The 23,736-nt window shown below is 33.3% G+C and overlaps 4 protein-coding genes and 1 pseudogene across 4 annotated transcripts; 3 read left to right on the top strand and 2 right to left on the bottom strand.

Annotated features, from left to right (window-relative positions):
- The first annotated feature begins 3,732 nt into the window (after positions 1-3,732).
- Positions 3,733-4,996, top strand: LOC143539724 (mitogen-activated protein kinase kinase kinase 20 pseudogene; annotated as a pseudogene).
- Positions 4,997-8,295: 3,299 nt separating this feature from the next.
- On the bottom strand, positions 8,296-9,765 carry LOC143539699 (uncharacterized). The gene is made up of 3 exons (XM_077032933.1): positions 9,258-9,765; positions 8,889-9,074; positions 8,296-8,772 (listed from the first exon to the last, which is right to left on the bottom strand). Exons 1-3 carry the CDS (start codon positions 9,699-9,701, stop codon positions 8,485-8,487), a joined length of 918 nt encoding a protein of 305 aa, XP_076889048.1. The 5' UTR covers positions 9,702-9,765; the 3' UTR covers positions 8,296-8,484.
- A 3,597-nt stretch (positions 9,766-13,362) lies between these two features.
- On the top strand, positions 13,363-17,558 carry LOC143539723 (PI-PLC X domain-containing protein At5g67130-like). The gene is made up of 7 exons (XM_077032953.1): positions 13,363-13,618; positions 13,691-13,816; positions 13,896-14,033; positions 14,294-14,392; positions 16,019-16,322; positions 16,983-17,206; positions 17,277-17,558. The coding sequence occupies exons 1-7, from the start codon at positions 13,538-13,540 to the stop codon at positions 17,556-17,558; spliced, it is 1,254 nt and encodes a 417-aa protein (XP_076889068.1). The 5' UTR covers positions 13,363-13,537.
- Positions 17,559-18,969: 1,411 nt separating this feature from the next.
- Positions 18,970-20,761, top strand: LOC143539725 (caffeoyl-CoA O-methyltransferase-like). Its single transcript, XM_077032954.1, has 3 exons — positions 18,970-19,174; positions 19,293-19,569; positions 19,661-20,761. The coding sequence occupies exons 1-3, from the start codon at positions 19,011-19,013 to the stop codon at positions 19,952-19,954; spliced, it is 735 nt and encodes a 244-aa protein (XP_076889069.1). The 5' UTR covers positions 18,970-19,010; the 3' UTR covers positions 19,955-20,761.
- Positions 20,762-21,170: 409 nt separating this feature from the next.
- Positions 21,171-22,609, bottom strand: LOC143539698 (caffeoyl-CoA O-methyltransferase-like). Its single transcript, XM_077032932.1, has 3 exons — positions 22,166-22,609; positions 21,767-22,043; positions 21,171-21,674 (listed from the first exon to the last, which is right to left on the bottom strand). The coding sequence occupies exons 1-3, from the start codon at positions 22,327-22,329 to the stop codon at positions 21,381-21,383; spliced, it is 735 nt and encodes a 244-aa protein (XP_076889047.1). The 5' UTR covers positions 22,330-22,609; the 3' UTR covers positions 21,171-21,380.
- Between the last annotated feature and the right edge of the window lie 1,127 nt (positions 22,610-23,736).

The following is a 23,736-nucleotide window of genomic DNA, read 5'->3' as shown; positions in this document are numbered from 1 at the left end:
TTGCGAACCGACACCCAATCAATTGTCACAAAAGATTATTGGGCGTTCTGGAAGATTTCTTAAAGGGCATATGTAGTGGATCCCATGGCAAATTGAAATATTTTCCCGTCACGCTATTGTCATATCTGCTGTTGGGCATTTTCCATTTAGCAAGGTGCGTATCGTTTCACTTTCACCCATCAATTTTTATAAATTAATGCTTAAGTTAAATAAATAAACTGAAAAATTTATGACGTGCTTGTTTCTTATTGGCTAAGGGCGATTAAATGAAATAAGACGTTGGAGGGCAACACCCCACTTTGACTCGGTGCAAACAACATCACATTGTTTGCTACTTGTAACCAAGAACAATCAAGGATATGTGAACAAGTGAATTTGATATTGCAAAATTTCTCATATTTGCTCATTGTTTTCGTTTATTTAAGAGATAATTGTTTACATCAAAATGAACGACAAACAAACAAGAAGTCACACCATTAGTTTTTATATGATTGTGTAAATAATTCTTTTTGGTTTTTCTCATTATGAAAATACTCATGATTTCAAATTGTATGTGTAAATCGTCTTAAACATATACTTTTCTTTTTAACTAATCATATTTAATCAATTAATCATGTTTTAATATATATATATATATATATATATATATTTTATATGAAATTGAATTTTAATAATCTCAACTTCGAACTATTTGCCGATATTAATTCCAACTCTAAGAATTTTTTACCGTTGGCTCCTCAACTATAGTAACACAAACTTTTATCACAAAACTTTGGTTACAAAAGTTTTACACTTTTGTAATAAGACTTTCAAATTTGGCCAAACTTTTAGAAACTTTTTAAATATTTTTACTTTTACCACAAACTTTTACCATAATAAACCGAAATGATACCTATCGAGTTCCCATTGCATCCCCATAGCAACTTGTAATTCATTTAACGTGCTCAGCTGCAACGAATGGCTAAAAATACGTATTATAATTAAGAAACCATCACTAGAACAAAAAGTAATAATTAATATTAAAAAAATTACAGCAAAGAAAATTGTTAAAAATGCATAGCAAGAGGCTGTAAAAACTAAAAAGTGCAGTAAAAGGAAACTTATAAATGGAAAACGAAAAAACAAAGAGAAGAAGACATTGCTCACATAATCACGTGTTCCTTTTAAAACATAAAATATATATGTTCGAGTCTGAAATGTTTGTCTCTTAATATGTGGTTCAGTGTTTTGAGTGGGCTGGAGCTGGCACGTGCTCTATTATTGTGTAACTACCCAAAATCTTGTTTTCTAAAGTATAATAATAATAATAAAAATATAAAAATAAAACTACACATGTCTTGTGGTGTTACAGAATGGACGTTAACAATACCACCATCTTCATGCATATGATTGGTTAATGGGTCCACTGTACTTTAACCCAGAGCGGCTCACCCGTACCTGCACAAGAATATTCATAGAATGTTATTCTTACTAACGTTATAACATTTTTATAATTTAGGTTAAGAGTTAATTGTAGGGGTGTAACGAGCCGAGCTGCTCATGAGCTACTCGAGATCGGCTTGGGAAAAAGTTCAATCAAGCCTGAGCTCGAGCCTAAAAATAAGCTCGTTCAACAAATGAGCACGAGCTTCATTTATTGAGCTCGAGTCGGCTCGTCAGCCTAAACGAGCGTGCCATTTATATAATTTATTATATATATTTAATAATTATTAATTAATATATATATAATGTTATGAAAAAATTACTAAAAATAACTTAATAATATATATTATTTTATACATAAGATTATAAATGAAAAATAAATATATATAAATAATTATAAAATAATATAAAAATAATAATTAATAAATAGTAAACGAGCCGAGCCAAGTCAAGCTCGGGCTTGAGAATCTACTCACAAGCCGAGCTAGAGCTTTGAAAATACAACTCGAAATGGCACCCCTAATTTATTTATTATTTTTTATAAATTATTGATATTCTTTTTATATATAACACAAACCGAGCTACATCTGTATAATGGATAAGCCTAATTTATTACTTTCGCTTTAACTCTTATATACTCCTATACACCATTTAAACTTGCAAGTTGCAAGATTTGAATCATCTGCCTCTAAAATAAAGAGGAGACACCTTACTATCACACCATATTCATTAGAACCAACGTCGTTTCCAACTTTATCACATATTCTTTATTGCTTAATATAACTTTCTTTAAAGTTTATACTTAAAAGAAAGTTACGATGCAAGGTGAGAAAAACATGTTAGGTATGTCTTATGTATTATAGTTAAAAACAAGAATGGGCAATAAAGAACTAGAAAGCAGGCGTTAAACTAAGGTTTAGTTCATCATATACCACCTAAAAAAGCTTAGTGCTAAACAACCATAAATAGAAAGTCATGTGCGAAACCTTAATGCGATTAAAACTAATTTAATGAATGGTGTAACAATTTGTATGCTAGTTGAAAGCCAAGTTAGAAGTTTGACTTATGTGGGAGTATGTTGAAGTTATAATTTGGCATGTTGTCTAAACCTTATTAATAGGTTATTGAATCACAAATATGAATGTAATTAAATGATGGAAATGAATCACAATGCTGTAATGTGATCGTATGATAATTGCATGTTTTACACTCCTTGTTTTAAATAATTGTTTTAATTCTAGTTGACTCTGGATTAATTTTGCAAAATTTTTTCAACTTGTTAATGAAAAAGGGTTGGCTTTTTGAACATGTTTAGGTAATTCAAACCCCATACTCGATTATCAAAGCTTGAATAGTATGCAACTCAATACTTGTGGCGTATTAATCGAGTAATTATCTGTCATGTATCGAACATACCCATAAGTTTCGGTATATTATTGGTTATTTTATATCCCATGTTCACTTCAAATAAATCGAGTATGTATAGATATTGTATATATACTTCAAATGAGAACTACAAATATAATCAATAATCAAGTATATCATATATATATATATATATATATATATATATATATATGAGGTGAGTTAACGTACAATAATCGCTCAACGTACATTACGTACGTGGAATACGTTCAAGGTTAAATTCACTAAAACGTTCAAGCCAAATTTACAACCTTTAAACGTTCAAGGTTAAAAACACTAAAATGTTCAAGCCAAATTCACAACATATAAACGTTCAAGGTTAAACCTTTAAACGTTCAGGCAAAAAAGCTTAAATGTTCAGACTTAAATCTTGATACATTCAACGTTAAAAGTCATCACTCAAAACTCAAAACTAATCGATTAAAGCTTCAAATTTTGATGATTAATTGGATCGATTTCAAGGTTAATTGATCAATTAGGTTCAACAATTTCAATTTCAATTGCTCAATTTGACAACTGACTTGTGAGTAACGATTGATGGTTGTGTCAGAAGAAGATGGTCAACGGTAGACGATGGTTGCGACGGTGGACGGAATCGACGGGAGAAGAGGTGGACAGAGACCGGCTCACGTAATTGTGATTTTAGGGTCAGCGTGGTTATTGAAGATCGACGTACCAAAGTGTCGCATATCTATTGTACGCTAAAACATTAATATGTCGGATCATTTATCTTATATATTCCGTACATACCTGAAATAAGTAGATGAAAAGAATACGTGTATATAATTTGGTAAACGAGTATATATTATTGGTAATCGTTGGCCACATATATATTTACAAACGCGGAAAAACATATCATCCACGTTTTCAATAAATATTCATCAATCAACATCACGCTCTCTTTCCATTTCCATATATTAAAATCATATATGTTACATTTCATATTATTCGAATATCATTCACACAACACACACACTCCTATATATTCTACTTTCATCTTCTTCACCAATTCATTCACTATACCAATAATAATAACAACATTATTATTGTGTTATTATTATTCTCATGGAGTGGATCAGAGGCCAACAACTCGGCCATGGAACATTTGCAAAGGTCAGTCTAGCCAAAACCACTAACGGTTCATGTGTCCCGTCACTTATAGCGGTCAAGTCGTGTGCCGCGAACCATTCGGGCTCGTTAATGAACGAGTTTATGATACTAGATGAACTTAAAGACTCTCCGGATATTATTACATGTTATGGTGATTGTTTCACGGTTGAAAACGGTCAGAAGTTGTATAATGTCGCATTGGAGTACGCGGTCGGCGGGTCGTTAGCCGACAAGGTTAAGAGTATTTTGGAGAGTTTAAGGTTGTCGGAATCCGAGGTTCGCGGGTACACGAAGTCGGTTTTGAGAGGGGTTAAGTTTATTCATGAGAAAGGGTTTGTTCACTGTGATATTAAGCTTGAGAATATTTTGTTGTTTGATGGTGACATTGTTAAAATTGCGGATTTTGGGTTGTCGAAAAAGGCGGTGGCGGCGGAGGAGGGTTTTGGCACGGAATACAAGGTACGAGGGACGCCGTTGTATATGGCGCCGGAGACGGTTGTCGGTGGGGAGCAGGGGCCCGCGGCGGATATATGGGCGGTAGGGTGTTTGGTGGTGGAGATGATAACCGGGAAGCCGGTGTGGAGTTGTTCGGACATTGGTTAGCTTTTAATGAAAATTGGTTGTGGGGCCGACATTCCCGAGATTCCTCGGGAATTGTCGGACGCGGGAAAGATTTCCTAGGGAAATGTTTTGTGAAAGACGCGGGTAAAAGATGGACCGCGGATATGCTTTTAAATCATCCGTTTATGGACGGTGAGGATTGCGTCACGTCGGTTTCGCCAAGAGATCCGTTTGATTTTCCGGATTGGGAGTCCGATGATTCGGTTAATGTGACGCCGTCGTTTTTGTCGTCGGAATCAGAATCGGAATCTTGGGTCGGATTTGAGGTGGGTGTGTCGCCGGCGAGTAGATTACGACAGCTGGCGATGATGGATGAGGTGGAGATAATTGATTGGTCTACCGAAAGTAGTTGGATCACCGTTAGATGACGTGTAATTAGATTATGAAACTAGTTTTAATTTTTTTTTTAAGTTTTATCTTTAGGTTTGTAATTTTGGAATTAGATGTAAGTACATTCATACAAATGATTTAGATGAACATGATCTTTAACTCTTTATACTTTTTGACGTGATTTTCTTCTTTTTGTGAATTAATTTTAGAACTAATTTAAGTTACTTTAAATGAGGTTTAGTCTGAAAAGGTAGAGGTGTAACTTGGGTTTGAAGCAAAGAAAAGATGTTCTAATAGTGGTCGATTTAAAGTTAATAATTATTATATCTGTACCATAAGTTAATCAATGTTTATATATGATGATATAACAATAATGTAATGGTCATTCACATTGGTTACCATATGTGTTGATATTGTTGGATTGTTCTAGGTTATGTACTTACGTTACTACCGGTTATGTTTACGGTTTGTCATTGGGACATGTTTATATTTGTTCTTTGGTAAGGTTATCTGACGGTCCCATACGGCGTTTTTTAAATTATATTTCATTTAATTTTGAACACTAAATTGTGTAACTTTGTTTGTAACTACTAGTTTTGATGATCTTAGTCTCAAACTTGATCGTAAACTGTGTTTCACACTCAATTAAGTCTGGCATCTGATTATTCATTACTCGTTAGGAACTAGGTATATCAATGAGTTTATTTAACATTTGAAGTTCGGGCTCCCAAATTTTATGGATGTTTGGGGTTTTCCGACCAATTATCACTTAATATTATACCCGTCTCATACTTTAAAAAGTTTTTAAAATTAAAAAGCATAGTCGATCTTATATCATTTCCCCTTCTCCATCACTAAATCCTTCTATTGATGATTTGATGTTACTAAAGGCCCATTTAAGGGAGTAAAGTACTAAAGTATGAAACTAGAAGGTTGGGCTTTTTTGTAGGCCTTCATTAACTTCACAAATGACCAATGGATGTAAAGTGTAGGAAAGCCCAATTTGGATACAAGGCTGCTCTCTCCTTTGAAAATTTTATATATTATAAATTTTTAGATATCTTAAAATATAACCAAACTAGTGTTAAGTAGTTTATAAACTATACAATTTACATATAATAAATTTTTAAATCAAAAAACTATATAAAAAATAGGTAAGTTTGATAGTTGTCAAGTCATTTAAAAGTCCGATTAACCTAGCTAGGTAGCTAAGGTAGGTAGGGTATCATATTAACGAGTAGCATGTAGATAGTATGATATGTTTTGTTAGGTTGTAAAAAAAATAAAATAAGACAAGTTTGATTAATTATGAATTAAGCCATTGTTAACCTAAATTGCCCTTAAATTAAGAAAGACGACCAAACAACACACAAGAAACCACAATTCAAATTTCAGGATAAGAGATCACAACTTGCTTCTTGTTCGATAGCACAATATCTAAGCTAATTTACTTAACCAAATTAGAAAGTTACATAGACCTAACTTCGACTAAACAAGCATAGGATGCGTAATGAAGGATCGACAAACTGTACATCCAACTTATAACAAATTAATACCGATATGAATAGCTAGGTGATCAAACGAATACCAACATGTTATCATGACCTTCTGTCATGTATGTGGTAGCACTAAAAATGTTACTAAAAGGCTTTAGTGGCAACACTTCTAGTGACATTTTTTATGCCACTCATTCCAATAGAATTCTTTAGTGACACTTCTTTGATTTCTTGTGAAACTTTTTATGTCATTAAATGATTTTTTATTTGTAGTGACAACTCCTGTACAAATGACCATGCATCAAGTATGAAAAGTTACATAGTGGCCAAAGAATTGTTATCGAAAGGATTTCCGACCTATTTTGGGCCATTTGCAAGTATGTGATGGATTAGTGACGTATATCTATTTTATAATAAATTTTTTTAGGGTTTTTCAACGGATTTTCTCAGAAATTTGTCGGAACGTTGTTGGAACATTTCCAACAATCGCTTCCGACGGATTTTAATATGTGGGTTATACCTTAATTTTCTTCTAGTATAAAACACTTTGATGGCAGGTGGTAGCTGCTTACAAACAAGGGATGATTAAATTAGTAGGTGAGATGAACATGGACATTTTAGTTGATTATGGAGTTTTCTTTCCATGTTAATTTAGTCAACAACTATTAAAAATAGAAGATGCATGTTTTTTTTTTTTGAACGGCCAATTAAGTAACGCCGGGTACTCTGTACGTGGTCTCCATTGGCTAAAGGTAGCCTGAGCCGGTCATTAGTCCGGACGGACGGAGCCCCTAGCGGTCCACCTGTTGAGGGATTCACCGGATAAAATCCGACCCCCACGCCCGCCAAACGGCACGACAGCGAGGAGCTGGTAAAACCGGGTGAGATCACGACTCGAACCCTGACAAGCCAGGGTCATCCCTCATATCTCCCATATAAGTTGGTGGTAGTGAGGTTTGATCCCCCTACCTCTCACTTGTAAAGTGGGTGCTCTACCATTGAGCCACAACCATCTTATTTAATAATATTATTATAAAATAATTAGGAGATGCATGTTTACTTGGTTTATAAACGACATAGCACACCTAATCTAAATATTTAATAATATTATTATAAAATAATTAATATTATCTAAGTGGTTTATATACTCTTGTGTGATTCATACTCAATCCTTTAATAGCTAAACGACTACTCTATTAATGCACTTGTTGGGCCAATATTAAAAATAGTTTCCCGGTTGGGTCTAGTCTAGGGCATCTTAAACAAAACAATAACTAGTGCTCGAATTCGAGCTCGGCTCGTTTTGAGCATTTTTTCTAAGGCTCTAACTTAGCTTGCGAGTTGTTTTTACAAGCTCGGGCTCATTTCATTTATCATTTTCTAATTAATTTACATACATTTTTTACATTTTATATATAAATTGAGAAAAACTAACAATCTAAACTCGGATCGAGCTCAGTTATAAAGTGTTAATATAATACATAGAAGTCTAAAATACGTAAAATTTAAAAATATATAAGTTCCGATAAGGCTTGGCAAGCATAAATGAGCTTCAAATACAAGCTTGAGACTAAACGAGCTTTATTTGAGGCTCGGGCTTAAAAGTTTGACTTGTTTCAAACTTTCAATCAATCCAAACCCGAGTGTCTTGTGAATAGCTTGGCTCGCATGCAGCCGTAACAATAGCTAATAGCACTTTGGCTTATGTAGCCATGTAGGTTTCGATCTAGTGTTAAAATGCACTAACATTAACTACTTTTTTTATTATGAAAAATATTAAAAAAATACAATTGTACAATACTACAAACTAGACAAATAAAGATTTGTTAAACCAAGCATAATTTCTCTGACTTCAATAAACCAATTAAAAAATCCAAATACAAACACCGACTACTTTTGTCTTAAACCCATTTAAAACCTCACCATAAAATCCAAAAAAAGTAACAATAATAAATATAACAATCTACTATTCCCATAGACACCAAATAACAATATAATAAACCCATATAATAATATTCCCAAAGGTCACCGATGAGTTATTCACGGTCAATCAGATCAACACCTCTATGCATATTCATAGCTATTGAACTGAACATGAGTTCTTGAGTGACATTGGTGTGTTATTTGCTTTAGTAGGTTTATAAACAATTGCACATGACACCTTTTTATTAAACTTTGGTTTCACTAGCTTCCCTAGCACATAAGCCTTAGCTTTAACAGTAAAATTCAAATTCATCGCCACCGGCGCGGTTAATTTACCATTCGCGCTACTCCAATCGACGCCACCTCCGTATAATGGCACATTAAGGCCCCGAATATTCACACTGACTAGTCGGTTACCCTTTCGTGGTTCGTAAAATCTTTTTATCTGTATAAGTATAATAAATTAGATGTGATTATTTTGTTATGTGATTATTTATTTATATGGTTATGTCACATGTAGACTCGGAAAAAATGTTGTTTTAAAAAAAAGTTGTGACTTACGGTTCCCGAGGCGAGAGGCAGGTCAAGATACGCGAGATCTAGCGGTGTGGATGATACGTGAACGCCGAAAAATGTGCCGCGGTTGCGGAAATTGAATCTGATGGTGGCGTTTAACGTCACCATCTCCGTGGCTACCCCGGATGCATCTGCTCCGGCATTGACCACAAATTGGTCAAACGATATACTCTGCGAAACATAAACAGTAAAATTCTAATTATACTTTTATAGCAAAGTTATTAGCAGGATCTAAAGAATTACTATAATAGTAAAACATAGTAAAATGGAGTACTATTTAAAGTGAAAATATCTGAAAATAAGATATAGTAAAATCATACCTCTATTCCAGATAAAAAAAAAGACTGTACTTACCTTCATGGTTATGACAGGCTTTTGAGGTCTGGCAGCGCCCCACAGCACGAGGGCGAAAAAAGTAAAAAGAAGAAAGAATCCTACGACGAAGGCGAGAAAATAACATCGGCGAGGAATCCCTCGCCGACCACCTTCGTCGTAGAGTCCTTCTTCCTCGATCACGTCAAATCCCTTTTCGCCTTTCCTATGGTCTTGACTTCCTTTTCTTGATCCGGGTCGGAGCGATCCGGAGTATCGGGTGGATGATGAGTTTCGGGATTGGCGACCGGGTGACCCGCTCGGGCTCAGGACTGGAGTTGAATGGAATGAATTGGTTGTTTTTTCGCCGTCATGCGAGTCGCGTGACGGGCTTTGGACGTAGTAGACTGGACGGCCGTGTGAGCGAGTCGGTGATGACGCGGTTAAGCTCGTGACCTCGGAATCTGTCTTGCCATGTATCGACATTTTTGGTTTGTTTGGAACTTCGGCAAGTGCAAGTGTTGGTGAGTGTTTTAACTTTTAAGTGTTTAATATAACTCTCTATTATACAAAGTGAGAGAGTAATAAACAAAAGGAAGATAGGAGGAAGCTTGTTATTGGAAGAACATGAACAAATAAATATACTTTCTTTTGTAACAAAGGAAAAAGTATTTTTAACATAACTTAGAGATTTAATATATATAAAGTCTTAAAACTTTGTTGAAAATATGTATGTATATATGTAAGAAGTCAACGGTGATAGTTTGTTAGCTGTTAAAGTATTGTATGTGCGCAAACTATAAAAACGATTTACTTGTTAAAGTGTATGTCAAGTGTCAAACTATAGATACTTATACACATGTGTTTTCGGGATAAAAGATAGAATACAATAATTGTTTAACGTATATTAGGTATAAGAATACTTATATTTCAAGAAATTGATCCATGAAAACACATCACAAGATCTCGAAATCGTCAATACATATACAATTAATCGTTGTTTCACCAAAATAAACAGTTTTTGATCGTTAATCGATCAATTTTTTACTTTCTTCACGAAAACCATTTTTGAACGTTTTAGATTTTTAACTGAGCGTTAGTTTTTTGGCTGAGCGTTTTAGTATTTTTGTCTTTGAGTGTTTTTGTTTTTACCTTTGAGTGTTTTTGTTTTTGTCTTTGAGCGTTTCGTGTAATTAGCGTACGTTAAGCAATTATTGTATAGTAACCTCTTCTAATTTAAATTTGAAAATTATAAACTAAATTTAAATTCGGAGAAAAAACTTACAACTAAATTATTTGAATTCGAGTAGAATGAAATATGTAAAAAAATATGGTCATATACGGGTGGTATAATGTGGGCATACGATATGTGTAATATACAAATAAAGGGTGATGGTTTTAACGACCACACTCACCGTATGTTAAAACCTCATGATTCGTGTAGCAACTGAGTTAAACCTATCATTTTTGACAACACACCATAACATGGCAAACAAGTCATTCATGCTTATCTAGTAGTTTGGCCTATAAAAGGAATATTGATATTTTTATGCATTTTTCATACCAAATCCTAATTATTATTGAAATCCATATATATTTTTTTATATCAAATATATATATATTTTTTACATTAGCATATTCAGTGAGTTAAAAAAACTAGTTCTATTGCATTAATTGAAATAATTTATTATGAAATACGTAATAGTATTGCTACAACGTTAAATAGTACATTTGCTAAAATTACTAGTATATAAAGTAATGCATATATGATACTAGTAAAGTGAATAATTTACATTTTTGAAGATTCCTAATTATTATTGAAATCCAAACTAACCTTACTTTTCAATTAAATTACGGAAGTACAACGTTCATAAAAGTACCAACTTTGTTGGTAGATGTACGTTTTAAATTGGTGTTGGAAACGATAATGTTAATGCCGGTTGGCATGCAAGGTTTTTTCGACCATTTTGAGAAAATAATTTACTATATGTTGGGAGGTGCTAGCTGTTTTTTTCATTTTTGTTATTTATATATTAATCTAACTTACAAAAAGTATTTAATATGTACAAAATGTCTTTCCGAAATAATATGAAAATAACATAAGGTTTTTTTTATTACATAAAATGAGGAGAAGTAAACAAATAAACGTATCCAATAAAATATCTCTCGTATCAGAACGTATTGTTAGAGTTTACGAAAGATGAGACTAAGACAAATATTTTTTCTATTAATAGAAAGTTTCAATTTTTAAAATACACCACATTTTATAAAATAATAAAGCCTTTTATGTCAAGGTTACTGCTTAAATTTTAGTTTTTATTTCTATATTATTATTATTATTATTAATATTGTTTTCCCATTTATCTGTATATACGATGCATAACCACATCGCTTTCGTGTTTTTTAACGCTCATTTTCTTATTTTGTGTTTATCCATCCGGTATAGTATTGATCTGTTACATTTTGTTTTGGAGATAACGTTTTTATGTCTGTTTTTTATTCGGTTTAAGGATCCTACCAAGAAGTGTAGTTAGCAAATTACCTATTCGTCCCATTAAAAGTTTTAATATTTCTTTTTTTATTTGTCTCATTACAAATGTTCACTTTCAAAATATATTAGTCAATTTTCAAGTTTACTTACCAAAACACACAACTAACATTAAATAACAATATTGATAGACCCAAATTTCAAGGATATTATTGTTATTTGGTAAGGAAAAAAAAGTAATTATTCATTCTGTTTTAAACTTTGTGTTTTTTAAACTATGTTTTAATAGAACACAGGGAGTAATAGCTAGCATATGTATAAAACTATAAATAATAAACACACACATGCAACTAGACACATGACCCACATAAATAACTCAACATGGATATCCGATGAAGTTAAAATAATTTAGCACTAATTGGGTAGTGGTAGGTGGCATATCATTCAGAGATGCTAGTTGGCAATTAACATATGAATAATCATGTGAGAGATGATGATACCACATCCCTTGCCCCACGTAATCCGATATGTACTCAATTTGTGTGGCCATATCAATAATAAAAAAATGTATATATGCTATAAAGAAACTAGAGTTTTTTTGAGTATTTAGTTATCTACTCTCAAATTCAAAATTTGTATTTGGGCCACAAGACAATACAAGTATTAGGCACGTATGTACGTATTAACGTTGGTTGTAATCGGTGGTTTAGGGTGTTTTCATGGCAACAAGGACAGTGTTTAACACTCCCTTAATTAATTCAAACCGACGTGTTTAAGATATGCTAATATATATCCTTGTGTGCCTCATCATCCCTATAAAATCCGATTGCGAGTCAGCTTGTAATTAACACTCCTTTATCTAATGTATGTTATCATCGTATCCAATACTTGCATCTCAACATTTCAAGACTCAATACGGCATACCATTTACAATTCATAATTCGTGTTTGTTTGTTTGATTGATCGATCATGAAAACACTGTACAATAGGATGTAGGGTAAATACTGATAGCATGTTGAATATTTAATTATGATTTTGTAGAATGTTTTTGTTTGATTCAAGTAGCATTTTTTGGATTAAACTGACAAATTATTTGATTAAATCTTATGGACGATTTTAATATTTTACTCTAACTAATTAATTAGTCATTAATACGAATAAAAACTATTCATTTTCATATCATGCATATCGTCGAAAGAAATTATTATTCTTACCAATGATTTAAAAACCGGTTTTTGAATCTTATCGGGTTGGGCTCAGACATGGTACAACCAGCTGGCCAATTCAACCAGGCTAACTAGTTAACCATATAACTTCAATTAAAAAAATAATCAAAAGGTATATAATTCCATGGGAATAAAGGCCGGCCATTAGATTAAAACTGATCGGTTCGATGATTAGGAAAGACCTATAGGTTAAAACTTTTTATCAGATGTAAATATGGGTCACTAAAAGTCTTTAGTCTAAAGTCTAAACAATAAAATTTACTCTGATGAGTTTCCGGTATGACGATATGCATTATCGGCGGTTCTAATTACAAACAGTTCGCCTACTTTACTGGCCTAAAACGTACCGACCACTTGCCTGATATTGAGTTAACCAATATAAACCTGTTTTTAAAACATTGATTCTTACCCACCCCCCCCCACCCTAAAGGGAAAAATCAAGTTTGTAACTTTGAATAAAACATGAAAAAGTTACATTTGGTTTTCTCCTAGTTTCTAGTTTCCCTACGTTAATTTCCCATGTTGAAAATGTTGAACAAATATATGAAAACCAATCTTAACCTCCGCTTCTCTCTCTCCGTCGAATCCTGCGAAGAACAAGCCACCCAATGCACAATTTCATCCTTGTCATCACTATATTATTATTCCTATCAAATCTTTCTATATTCCAATTATCATCATCCCTAAAGGTCTGTTTATTAATTAACTAATTAATTAATATCATCCTAATTCTTCCCTAATCCACATTGCTAATAATATAGATTGGCGAAACATGTTCGACCGACGGGAACCAATGCGAGGCTGGATTGCGGTGTGGAACTTGCCCCGCGAGTGGCAATACCCGCCCTAGGTGCACTCGAATCCAACCAATCAATCCTACCTCAAAGGTCTATGGACAATCTATTATTTATCGTATCTTTCGGTTAATTAGGTTTTTGCATAACTTTAATTGTATTTAATGAACAGGTGAATGGGCTTCCGTTTAATCGGTATTCGTGGCTTACGACGCATAATGCATATGCGCTTTCGGGTTCAAAATCACCTACTGGTTCTCCGGTTCTTGGTCCGGCTAACCAGGAAGATGATGTAGCATCTCAACTACGTGTAAGTAAGATTTTACGTGAAAACCTAAAAGAATTTGTGTGAATATGATAACAATAATGGATCTTTAATTGAATTTATGATTGCATGGTTTTAAGAAAATAGATTTAGCTTTTGATTTGATTTGTAATTTTTATGAACATATATTCGATGAAGATTGTCCATAATTTGTGTTTTTATTTATTAACGAATAACCAAAAATTAAAATAAACCTACATTATGAACGGGTTGATGTAATTTGATTGTTTTTTTCTTCTATGTAGAATGGGGTTCGAGGGCTAATGGTGGATATGTATGATTTCAATAACGACATTTGGATGTGTCATTCTTTCGGTGGCAAATGCTACAACATAACCGCATATGTAAGCATATTTCTGCGGCATTTTCTTCAGAATCAGAATATACTGAGAATTGTGGGAATCGCATAGTACACTTTTACATAAAACGTAAAAGATAATTAAATAATTAAAGGGTTTCAGGATGAAATATAAATCATTCTTAACATGAAAACCGTGAGAACCAATTTGCTACTATTACTAGTCGTGTTTTTGTAAGTGTTTGATGTTATTTTTTTTCGTATTTGCTGATTTCCAATTATGAGACGTTATAAAAACTTGTTGATTTACATTTTATTGTGGTTATTAGGTTTTTTTTCTTATGTTGTTATAAGTATTTGTTGTTATTATTGTGTTGTTAATTTTGATTCTTTTGTTGTTATTATTAGGTTTTTTCTTTGTAATTATAAAACATTACTTATGTAGATTGGTATCATAGTTTGTATTGTTTCCTACATTCTTATTTTATTTTAATAGATTGGTATCATTTCCTAATCTATACTATATATAATGCACGAAACATGGGCAAATTAAGACACCAATATTTTAAGTAATTCACAACTTGTATAGCTTAAGGTACACCTTCTATAGCATGTAAGATAGGGACAAACTTGTTCATTAGAAAATATACATGAAAAAAGTTACAACATTGCCCCCTTATCTTTACTCAACTTTTGTAAATCTAAAAAATTATTACAACTTTGAACCTTCATCTTTATCTATGTATTATTTTTTATTTTAATTGTAACCAACTTCCCACCAACGATTTTCCAACGGCTGTAACTTTTTCATACGTTAATACATTGTTTTAAAAATTACACCATAAAAATGAGCATTTTATTGTCTTTAATTTGGGTATGGTATTATTATAGTTTTTTTCAATTAAAAAAATTAACATGTTACATATAGGCGTTCACAATTCAGTTTTAACGAATTCTAAGTTAAATGGTGAGCTAAACCATTAGTTTGATTTTTTTTTCATTGAAAACGAAAACTAAAGCGTCGAAAATTTAAACTGAATCGTTACTAATGGTTTGGTTTCGCGCATTGAGTTTCAATAATAAGTTTACAGTCCGATTCGGTTTTATATGGCCTATTTTTGGTATAAACCGTAAACCGAACTGTTTCTATGGTTTGAACATTCAGAAACCAGCTAATCAAAAGTGGCAATTGGTTTAAACGTTTTCAAGATTTCAAACGAACTTCGAACATCCGTAATTGTTACATGATTACTAGGATTTTGGTTTCCTGCAGCATCGCGCGGGCACCCGTCTAGTTAAAGGTAATGAGAAGGAGAAACTAAGCGGTTGAATAACTATGTTCTACAATACATTCAAACTAATATGTACAAATGGCATATCCTATTCTCACGGTTCTCTACGATTTTTGTCTCTCATTTTAATCTCTCTCATTATTAATATGTATTCTATCTATTTATGTTGTAGATAACTTGTGTAGATTCTAAAATCAGAACTTTTCCTTAAAAAAATGGTATTAGTTGTTTTGAATTTTCACATGTAGGAATATAATGACACATATTTTATAAACAACCAAATTTGAGTCTATTAATATGAATAAAAGCTTCTTAGGTTTTTTTATATATAGCAGTTGGTTAATTAATTGTTTAAGCTGTCTTTGTTCTTTAACTTCTAGCAACCAGCCATCAATGTGCTAAGAGAGGTTCAAAAGTTTTTAGAAGCAAACCCCAATGAAATCATCACCATTTTCATTGAAGATTATGTGACATCTCCAGGTGGATTGACCAGAGTATTTAATGCATCCGGGCTCACTAAATACATGTTCCCGGTAAATAGGATGCCTAGAGACGGAGGAGAGTGGCCTTTGATCACTGATATGGTCACCAAGAATCAACGTCTGGTTGTCTTCAACTCCAAATTGGCAAAAGAAGCATCGGAGGGCATCGCATATGAATGGTCATTCGTGGTTGAAACTCAATGTAAGATCAAATATTGAACATTTTAGTTGCTTTACACACACATCACGAACACGGACACTAAGTCTCGTTGTATTAAACCCAAGCAACAATTTAACCCAATAAGTCAATAACAATACAAGAATGAAGAAATATGAACTAGAATAAACGAATACCAAAAATCAGAATACGAGGAAATTGAGATTACCAACAACCGTTTTTTTTTGGTGTAAATGAGTCGGTTTTAAGCTCAAAGTGCACCAAAAATCAAAAATTCGGTCTATGGATTTTTGAAAACTGTTTGATTTGTTCTTTTTCATGTTTAGTTTTCACAATTGGTTTAGTTTGGTTTCAGTTTTCTTGTTTGTAAAAAAAATGGGCTTAGAACATGAATTTGATCATAAATTTTATTTTATTATTTAGTTATAAGTTGGTTACACATTTGGATCTGAAAATTTACTTAGAACATGTTGTTTTGGTTGATAGCAAAATCGAAACCAAACCAAACCAAACCAAAAAAATCAGTGTTTGGAAAAACATAAAACCAACCTGTCGGGTTTTAATCTTGTTATACAATATTATCAAATTTCCATCAAAAAACGCCTTTACCAGCAGAATCAACCGTCAGTGATACTCCTTTGTTTGCTTAGTAGTGATAAGTTGTAATCTAGTGATTGAACTCAGATGGAAATGAGGGTAAGATTGCTGGAACCTGTCGTAACCGGTCTGAATCTCCTGCAATGAACACAACAACCCGATCACTAGTTCTTCTAAACTACTTCTCTACTAACCCTAATGTGACCGGAGCTTGTATCGATAACTCCGGATCACTTATCTCCATGATGAACACATGCCACCAAGCCGCAGGCGGGCGTTGGCCCAATTATATTGCTGTTGATTTTTACCAGGTAAAAAAAACACCTTTGAATAAATTTTCTTGATGGTTTTTAATGTTTTGTTGGTTTATTATTATTGTAGAGGAGTGATGGTGGAGGAGCACCTGAAGCAGTGGATATAGCCAATGGTCATATGACATGTGGTTGTCCTAATATTGCATATTGTAAGGTGAATGCTCCATTTGGGACATGTGATATTCCGGTTCTTTCACCACCGCCGCCTGCGCAGCTGACGCTGCCACCGCTGCCAGACGGGTCTTTTGGAGGTTTTGGCGGCTTTGGTTCGGCGACACATGCAACCGTGCAGCCACAATGGTTCAGTTTGGTAGTTTTTATTGTATTGATCATGTTGCTAGTGATGTAAAGTTATGTACCATCTATGTCCTTTGTATATGTTCAATTGTTTGTTATATATGCTAAATATTGGGGGTGATTATTTGTAGGAAATTCTAATTATTTATCTAGTCTTATTATTTATTAAACTAGATACAATTAATTAATTATATTGGGTTTTTGTAAATTTTAAACCTAATAAACCAAAATAGAATCTAAAACGAACTTTTTTGATATTCAACTTCGACTTACTTCAAAACTATTAAGGTTTATCTTTTGTTGAGTTTAGGCTTTTTAACGCGTGTTTATTGAAAGGCTCGGTATGGCAAGGGATTTCTAGGTACGTGGTAAAAACTACCTCCTTTTACATCTCCATACCCGGCGTGATGGAATCACATTATCAAGCTAATCAGACACCCATGATCCTTGATGATTCGGTCAATTTTGAATTACAATTTAGAGTCTATCAAAAGCGAGGAATAAAATGTTTTTGTACAACAGTAACACAAGCCCGAACAAGTTGTGGAAGATAAAGATTTGAAGTTATCTATGGGTGATAAATTTCCTTTAATTTTTCTCAATTCGGATTTTAAGGTTGTTAGCGTGTATGTTAGAAAATTATAATACCCTTATTGAATTGAACAAACAACGAAAAAGACACGATAAGGATCTTTAACTCAACACAAACAAAAGATACAATCAACAATCGTCTAGGAAGAGACTACTAAACATACATAGCAATCACCCTTGTGATGATTGAATACAATCACTAAAGAATCCAAAAGAAACAATCAAACCCTAGATCAGAAACAAAGAACAACACGATCTAAATTCTAAACAACAAACACGTGGGCCTTGGACCTTGACTTTCATAAGCTTCCATCCAGCCCATCAAACTTCGGCCCATCTATCCATAAGCAAGTCCAAAACTAATTCCAGGTGCAATCCCAACCATTAGCTTCAAGCCTAATATAACAAAAAAAATAGAAATAACAAAATATGTGTTTGATATTTGAACTAACACTATATATTTTAACAGTGTAGAATATAATGTTAAACATTTAACGTTTGAGAAGTGTAACATTTAGTTATTAAAAAAAATCTATAATGATAACAAGTTAGAAGACATTGGTAAAGCAGGAAAATTGGTGTATATTTGATATGATAAACGTGTGTCATTTTATAATTTTCGCATATATACTACTGTCATTATATATTTTTTTTAAACTTCTATATTAATTTATTATTCAATTCAGAAGTCTAAATTAAAAATAGGCTACCAACTCTAGTTTTCCACTATGGTTGGCCAATTCAACAACTACAATGATAGCTCAAGTCTGCCAACTACACCACCTTCCACGATGCTCCTAACTTACTCCTATATAATCCGATGCACTTATATCCTTTAATCTCAAGCTCACATCTACATTTAATTAACACACACACACACATCACCAAAATTCATCACATCTCATATATATCAATGGCATCCACAGGAGAAACTCAACCAACAAAACACCAAGAAGTTGGCCACAAAAACCTCCTTCAAAGTGATGCACTTTACCAATACATTCTCGAAACCAGCGTCTACCCGAGAGAACCACAGCCCATGAAAGAGTTACGCGAGGTCACCGCTAAACACCCTTGGTACGTGCCTCTTAATTCATTTCAAAATATTGTAACACATTAAATATGCACATGACACAACATGTTAAGGATGGTGCACATCATATATATAGCTAATGATTAATATTACTAAATGCAGGAATCTTATGACTACCTCTGCCGATGAAGGACAATTTCTGAACTTGCTTCTTAAACTTATAAATGCTAAGAACACGATGGAGATCGGGGTGTACACCGGTTATTCCCTTCTTTCGACGGCCCTTGCTCTCCCAGAAGACGGAAAGATACTGGCTTTGGATATAAACCGCGAGAATTATGAAATCGGTCTTCCCATTATTGAAAAAGCCGGTGTAGCTCACAAGATTGACTTTAGAGAAGGTCCTGCTCTTCCTCTTCTTGATCAAATGATCGAAGATGTAAGTGTTTAAACTTTGTGATACACTCGGTCTTTTTAATAACTAATTTTCAAATAACAAGTTAATTTATATTTCTGATTGTGATTAACAGGCAAAATTCCATGGATCATTTGATTTTATCTTTGTGGACGCTGATAAAGACAACTATCTTAACTATCATAAAAGGTTAATCGATCTAGTCAAAATTGGGGGAGTGATCGGCTACGATAACACCCTTTGGAATGGGTCTTTGGTGGCACCACCAGATGTTCCTCTTAGAAAGTATGTTAGGTATTACAGAGATTTCGTGTTGGAGCTTAACAAAGCCTTGGCTGATGACCCAAGAGTGGAGATTTGTCAGCTTCCAGTTGGTGATGGAATCACTCTATGTCGCCGTATAAGCTAATTACAGAAGTGAAATTTACGCGGTTGATTGATTCTTCTTGACAAGCTATATACTCTCTTTAATGTTTAAATATGAATTGTATAAAAAAAAGGATGTATTCCTGTTCTTTTCATTGTTTCACGAATTTATAATGACGCTTACCTGTTGATTTAATCATGTAATCCAAAAGCAATATATTCTTCTCATTTTCAACTACTATATTAATTAATTTATTTGGATTCCCTATTGTTAAAATTAAAAATTATAGTAAAAGGTTCTAAAATTCAAATGTTAATTAGTAAGTACAAATTAAAAAACTCACACCGGGTTATACTCATTGATTTACCTCTATCAAGATCTTTCGCAAATTCAACATAACCAAATAGTAGTCATTACCAAAAATCTAACCAACGTTCCTAGTACCATTTAGATACCTTAGAATCCATTTGACAATCTTCCCATGCAACATACCCGAATTAGCCTAGAATATGCTAATGACACTAACCATCAAATACGCACATACCATTTCGCACTGCATTCGCGTAAAGAATGTATTCCATTCTCCCATTCCTTATTGCAGAAGAATCTCTATTTGACAACTTGAAATTCAGCCATGGGTGTTATCGCAACCTTTCTCTTATCCACTAAGAACTTAGTTAGGACTTTCTTTACATGTAGCATTGAGTCAACCCTAACTTTCTTTGACCCTTATCCTTGGAAAATTCTGTTTTCCAAAATCTTCTTGGCTTCACTAAACTCTTTTGTAGTAAATTCTTGCATCAATAACTCCTTTGTAGCTACAATATCAGCTTTAACTTTGCACCCCTAGAATCCCTTAACTGGTGGGTACGTACTTACTTTACATTACGAATGATCTATTAGTTTAGTGCTATGATGTCCTCTCTTACAAATGAAAGTTGGTGTGTTCAAATCTTTGCAAGTGTAAGGTTTGAAGAAATTTATGGTGGGCGTTAATGTTAAAAAAAAAGAAATCTTCACACTAGCTAGCTAGCAGCCTCTTTAGGAACCAACTCCACCTCAATTATAACATCATGATCATTAGGTTCTTACATTGACACTTTCCCCATTATATCTTTATGCATGACATTTTTTTAAACACCACATCATTAACACGTTGCCATGGGAGTTTTTTTTAAGCATTCTAATTAACATCTGATTTTAAAATCTTTCACCAAAATTTTTAATAATAGGCAATCCAAATAATTAATTAAAATAGTAGTTGAAAATGAGAAGATGTATATATATAGCTTTTGGAATACATGATTGAATAAACAAGTAAACATCATTATAAACTTGTGAAATAACAAAAAGAACAGGAATATGTCCTTTTTTTACAATTTTTAAACATGTCAAAAATTATAGAGAGTATATAGTTTGTCACAAAGAATCAATCAACCGCATAAGTTTCACTCAAAACAGTTTGTAATTAGCTTATACGGCGACACAGAGTGATTCCATCACCAACCGGAAGCTGACAAATCTCCACTCTTGGGTCAACAGCCAAGGCTTTGTTAAGCTCCAACACGAAATCTCTATAATACCTAACATACTTTCTAAGTGGAGCATCTGGTGGTGCCACCAAAGACCCATTCCAAAGGGTGTTATCGTAGCCGATCACTCCCCCAATTTTGACTAGATCGATTAACCTTTTATGATAGTTAAGATAGTTGTCTTTATCAGCATCCACAAAGATAAAGTCAAATGATCCATGGAATTTTGCCTGTAAATCACAATCATAAATATCAATTAATTTGTTATTTGAAAACTAGTTATTAAAAAGATCGAGTGTATCACAAAAGTTTAAACACTTACATCTTCGACCATTTGATCAAGAAGAGGAAGAGCAGGACCTTCTCTAAAGTCAATCTTGTGAGCTACACCGGCTTTTTCAATAATGGGAAGACCGATTTCATAATTCTCGCGGTTTATATCCAAGGCCAGTATCTTTCCGTCTTCTGGGAGAGCAAGGGCCGTCGAAAGAAGGGAATAACCGGTGTACACCCCGATCTCCATCGTGTTCTTAGCATTTATAAGTTTAAGAAGCAAGTTCAGAAATTGTCCTTCATCGGCAGAGGTAGTCATAAGATTCCTGCAATTAGTAATATTAATCATTAGCTATATATATGATGTGCACCATCCTTAACATGTTGTACGTGTCATGTGCATAATTAATGTGTTACAATGTTTTGAAATGAATTAAGAGGCACGTACCAAGGGTGCTTAGCGGTGACCTCGCGTAACTCTTTCATGGGTTGTGGTTCTCTCGGGTACACGCTGGTTTCAAGAATGTATTGGTAAAGTGCATCACTTTGAAGGAGGCTTTTGTGGCCAACTTCTTGGTGTTTTATTGATTGAGTTTCTCCTGTGGATGCCATTGATATAAAGATATAATGAATTTGGTGATGTGTGTTTGTGTTATAATCAAATGTAGAAGTGAGCCTGAGATGAGCTAAAGGATAAGTGCATCGGATTATATAGGGAGTAAGTTGGTAAGCATCGAGGAAGGTGGTGTGGTTGGCTGACTTGATCTATCATTGTAGTTGTTGACTTGGCCAACCATAGTGGAAAACTAGAGTTGGTAAGCTAGTGGATGTATTTTATTTTAAGTTATTATATTTCATTTCTGGTTGATGCTTAAATATGCATTTGTATTTTGTATAGTACCTTTCCTTTTGTTATATTGATCGAATTTTAATTAATATTGGTTTTGTGATGTCTTTATATTCAGATTAAATAATGTGTACTCACCAACGAATAAACCCCCACATTTTTAAGTTAGTTGAAGTGGAATATTATCTTGGTTTATAATTTTTCTTGTAGTTGGTCGGAACATTTCATATCTTTTTTCTTTTTTAATATTGCCTATTTTGAAGAATTCAACATTGCTATTTTGAAAATTTCGCCTAGTATTTACCAGTTGCTAGCTACTAATTAAGTATACATAGAATATGAATAATAAAATAAAAATATTTCTTTATAATAAGTTATATTAGTTTTTTTTTTGACATAGCATGATGACCAAATCCCATCCATGCTGATAGTTTAGAAGTAGTCTACTTGAAGTGATCTAAAATCCTAAAAGTTAACTTTTCAGTCTAATCTAATTCCCAAATCATGAATTAACTAAGAGCATGTATAACGGACTCCAAAGTCCTAGCTGCGGTCCATTTGGCATAGAGGCAGACTCGTGAATCACAAACTTCATTGATGTAAGTACTATCTAGTAATATATGAATGCATTGGTTTCTTAATTATTTTCATCTCTAAATAAAAGTTAAATATGTATTTTTCTATACTTTTCTGGAAAAATTCCATGAATCTTTTGATTTTATATTTGTGGATGCTGATAAAGATAACTATCTTAACTATCACAATAGATTAATCGATCTAGTCAAAATTGGGGGAGTGATAGGTTACGATAATACCCTTTGGAACAGGTTTTTAGTTGCCCCACCAGACGCACCGCTCAGAAAGTATGTAAGGTATTACAAAGATTTCGCGTTAGAGCTTAACAAAGCTTTAGCTGTTGACCCGAGAGTGAAGATTTGTCAGCTTCCTGTAGGTAATGGAATCACTTTGTGTCGCCGTATAAGTTAATCATATATCATGGGTTAAGTGTTATAATTAACCTATCTATATTCGTTTTGGTGTTACATTCATGTATATCTCCAAAAGAGATTAAATATGCAATTATTTTCATAATTTGAGAAATGTTGATTTTATCTTCGCATGTTATTTTCTATTTATTTCATTTCCATATGTTAATTACAAGATACTTTGAG

Source organism: Bidens hawaiensis, unplaced genomic scaffold (genome assembly GCF_021521415.1).
Source record: "Bidens hawaiensis isolate Kalapana, Puna unplaced genomic scaffold, B.hawaiensis_p1.1 tig00012010_1, whole genome shotgun sequence".
Taxonomy (NCBI): domain Eukaryota; kingdom Viridiplantae; phylum Streptophyta; class Magnoliopsida; order Asterales; family Asteraceae; genus Bidens; species Bidens hawaiensis.
This window is presented reverse-complemented; position numbering and strand designations above follow the sequence as displayed.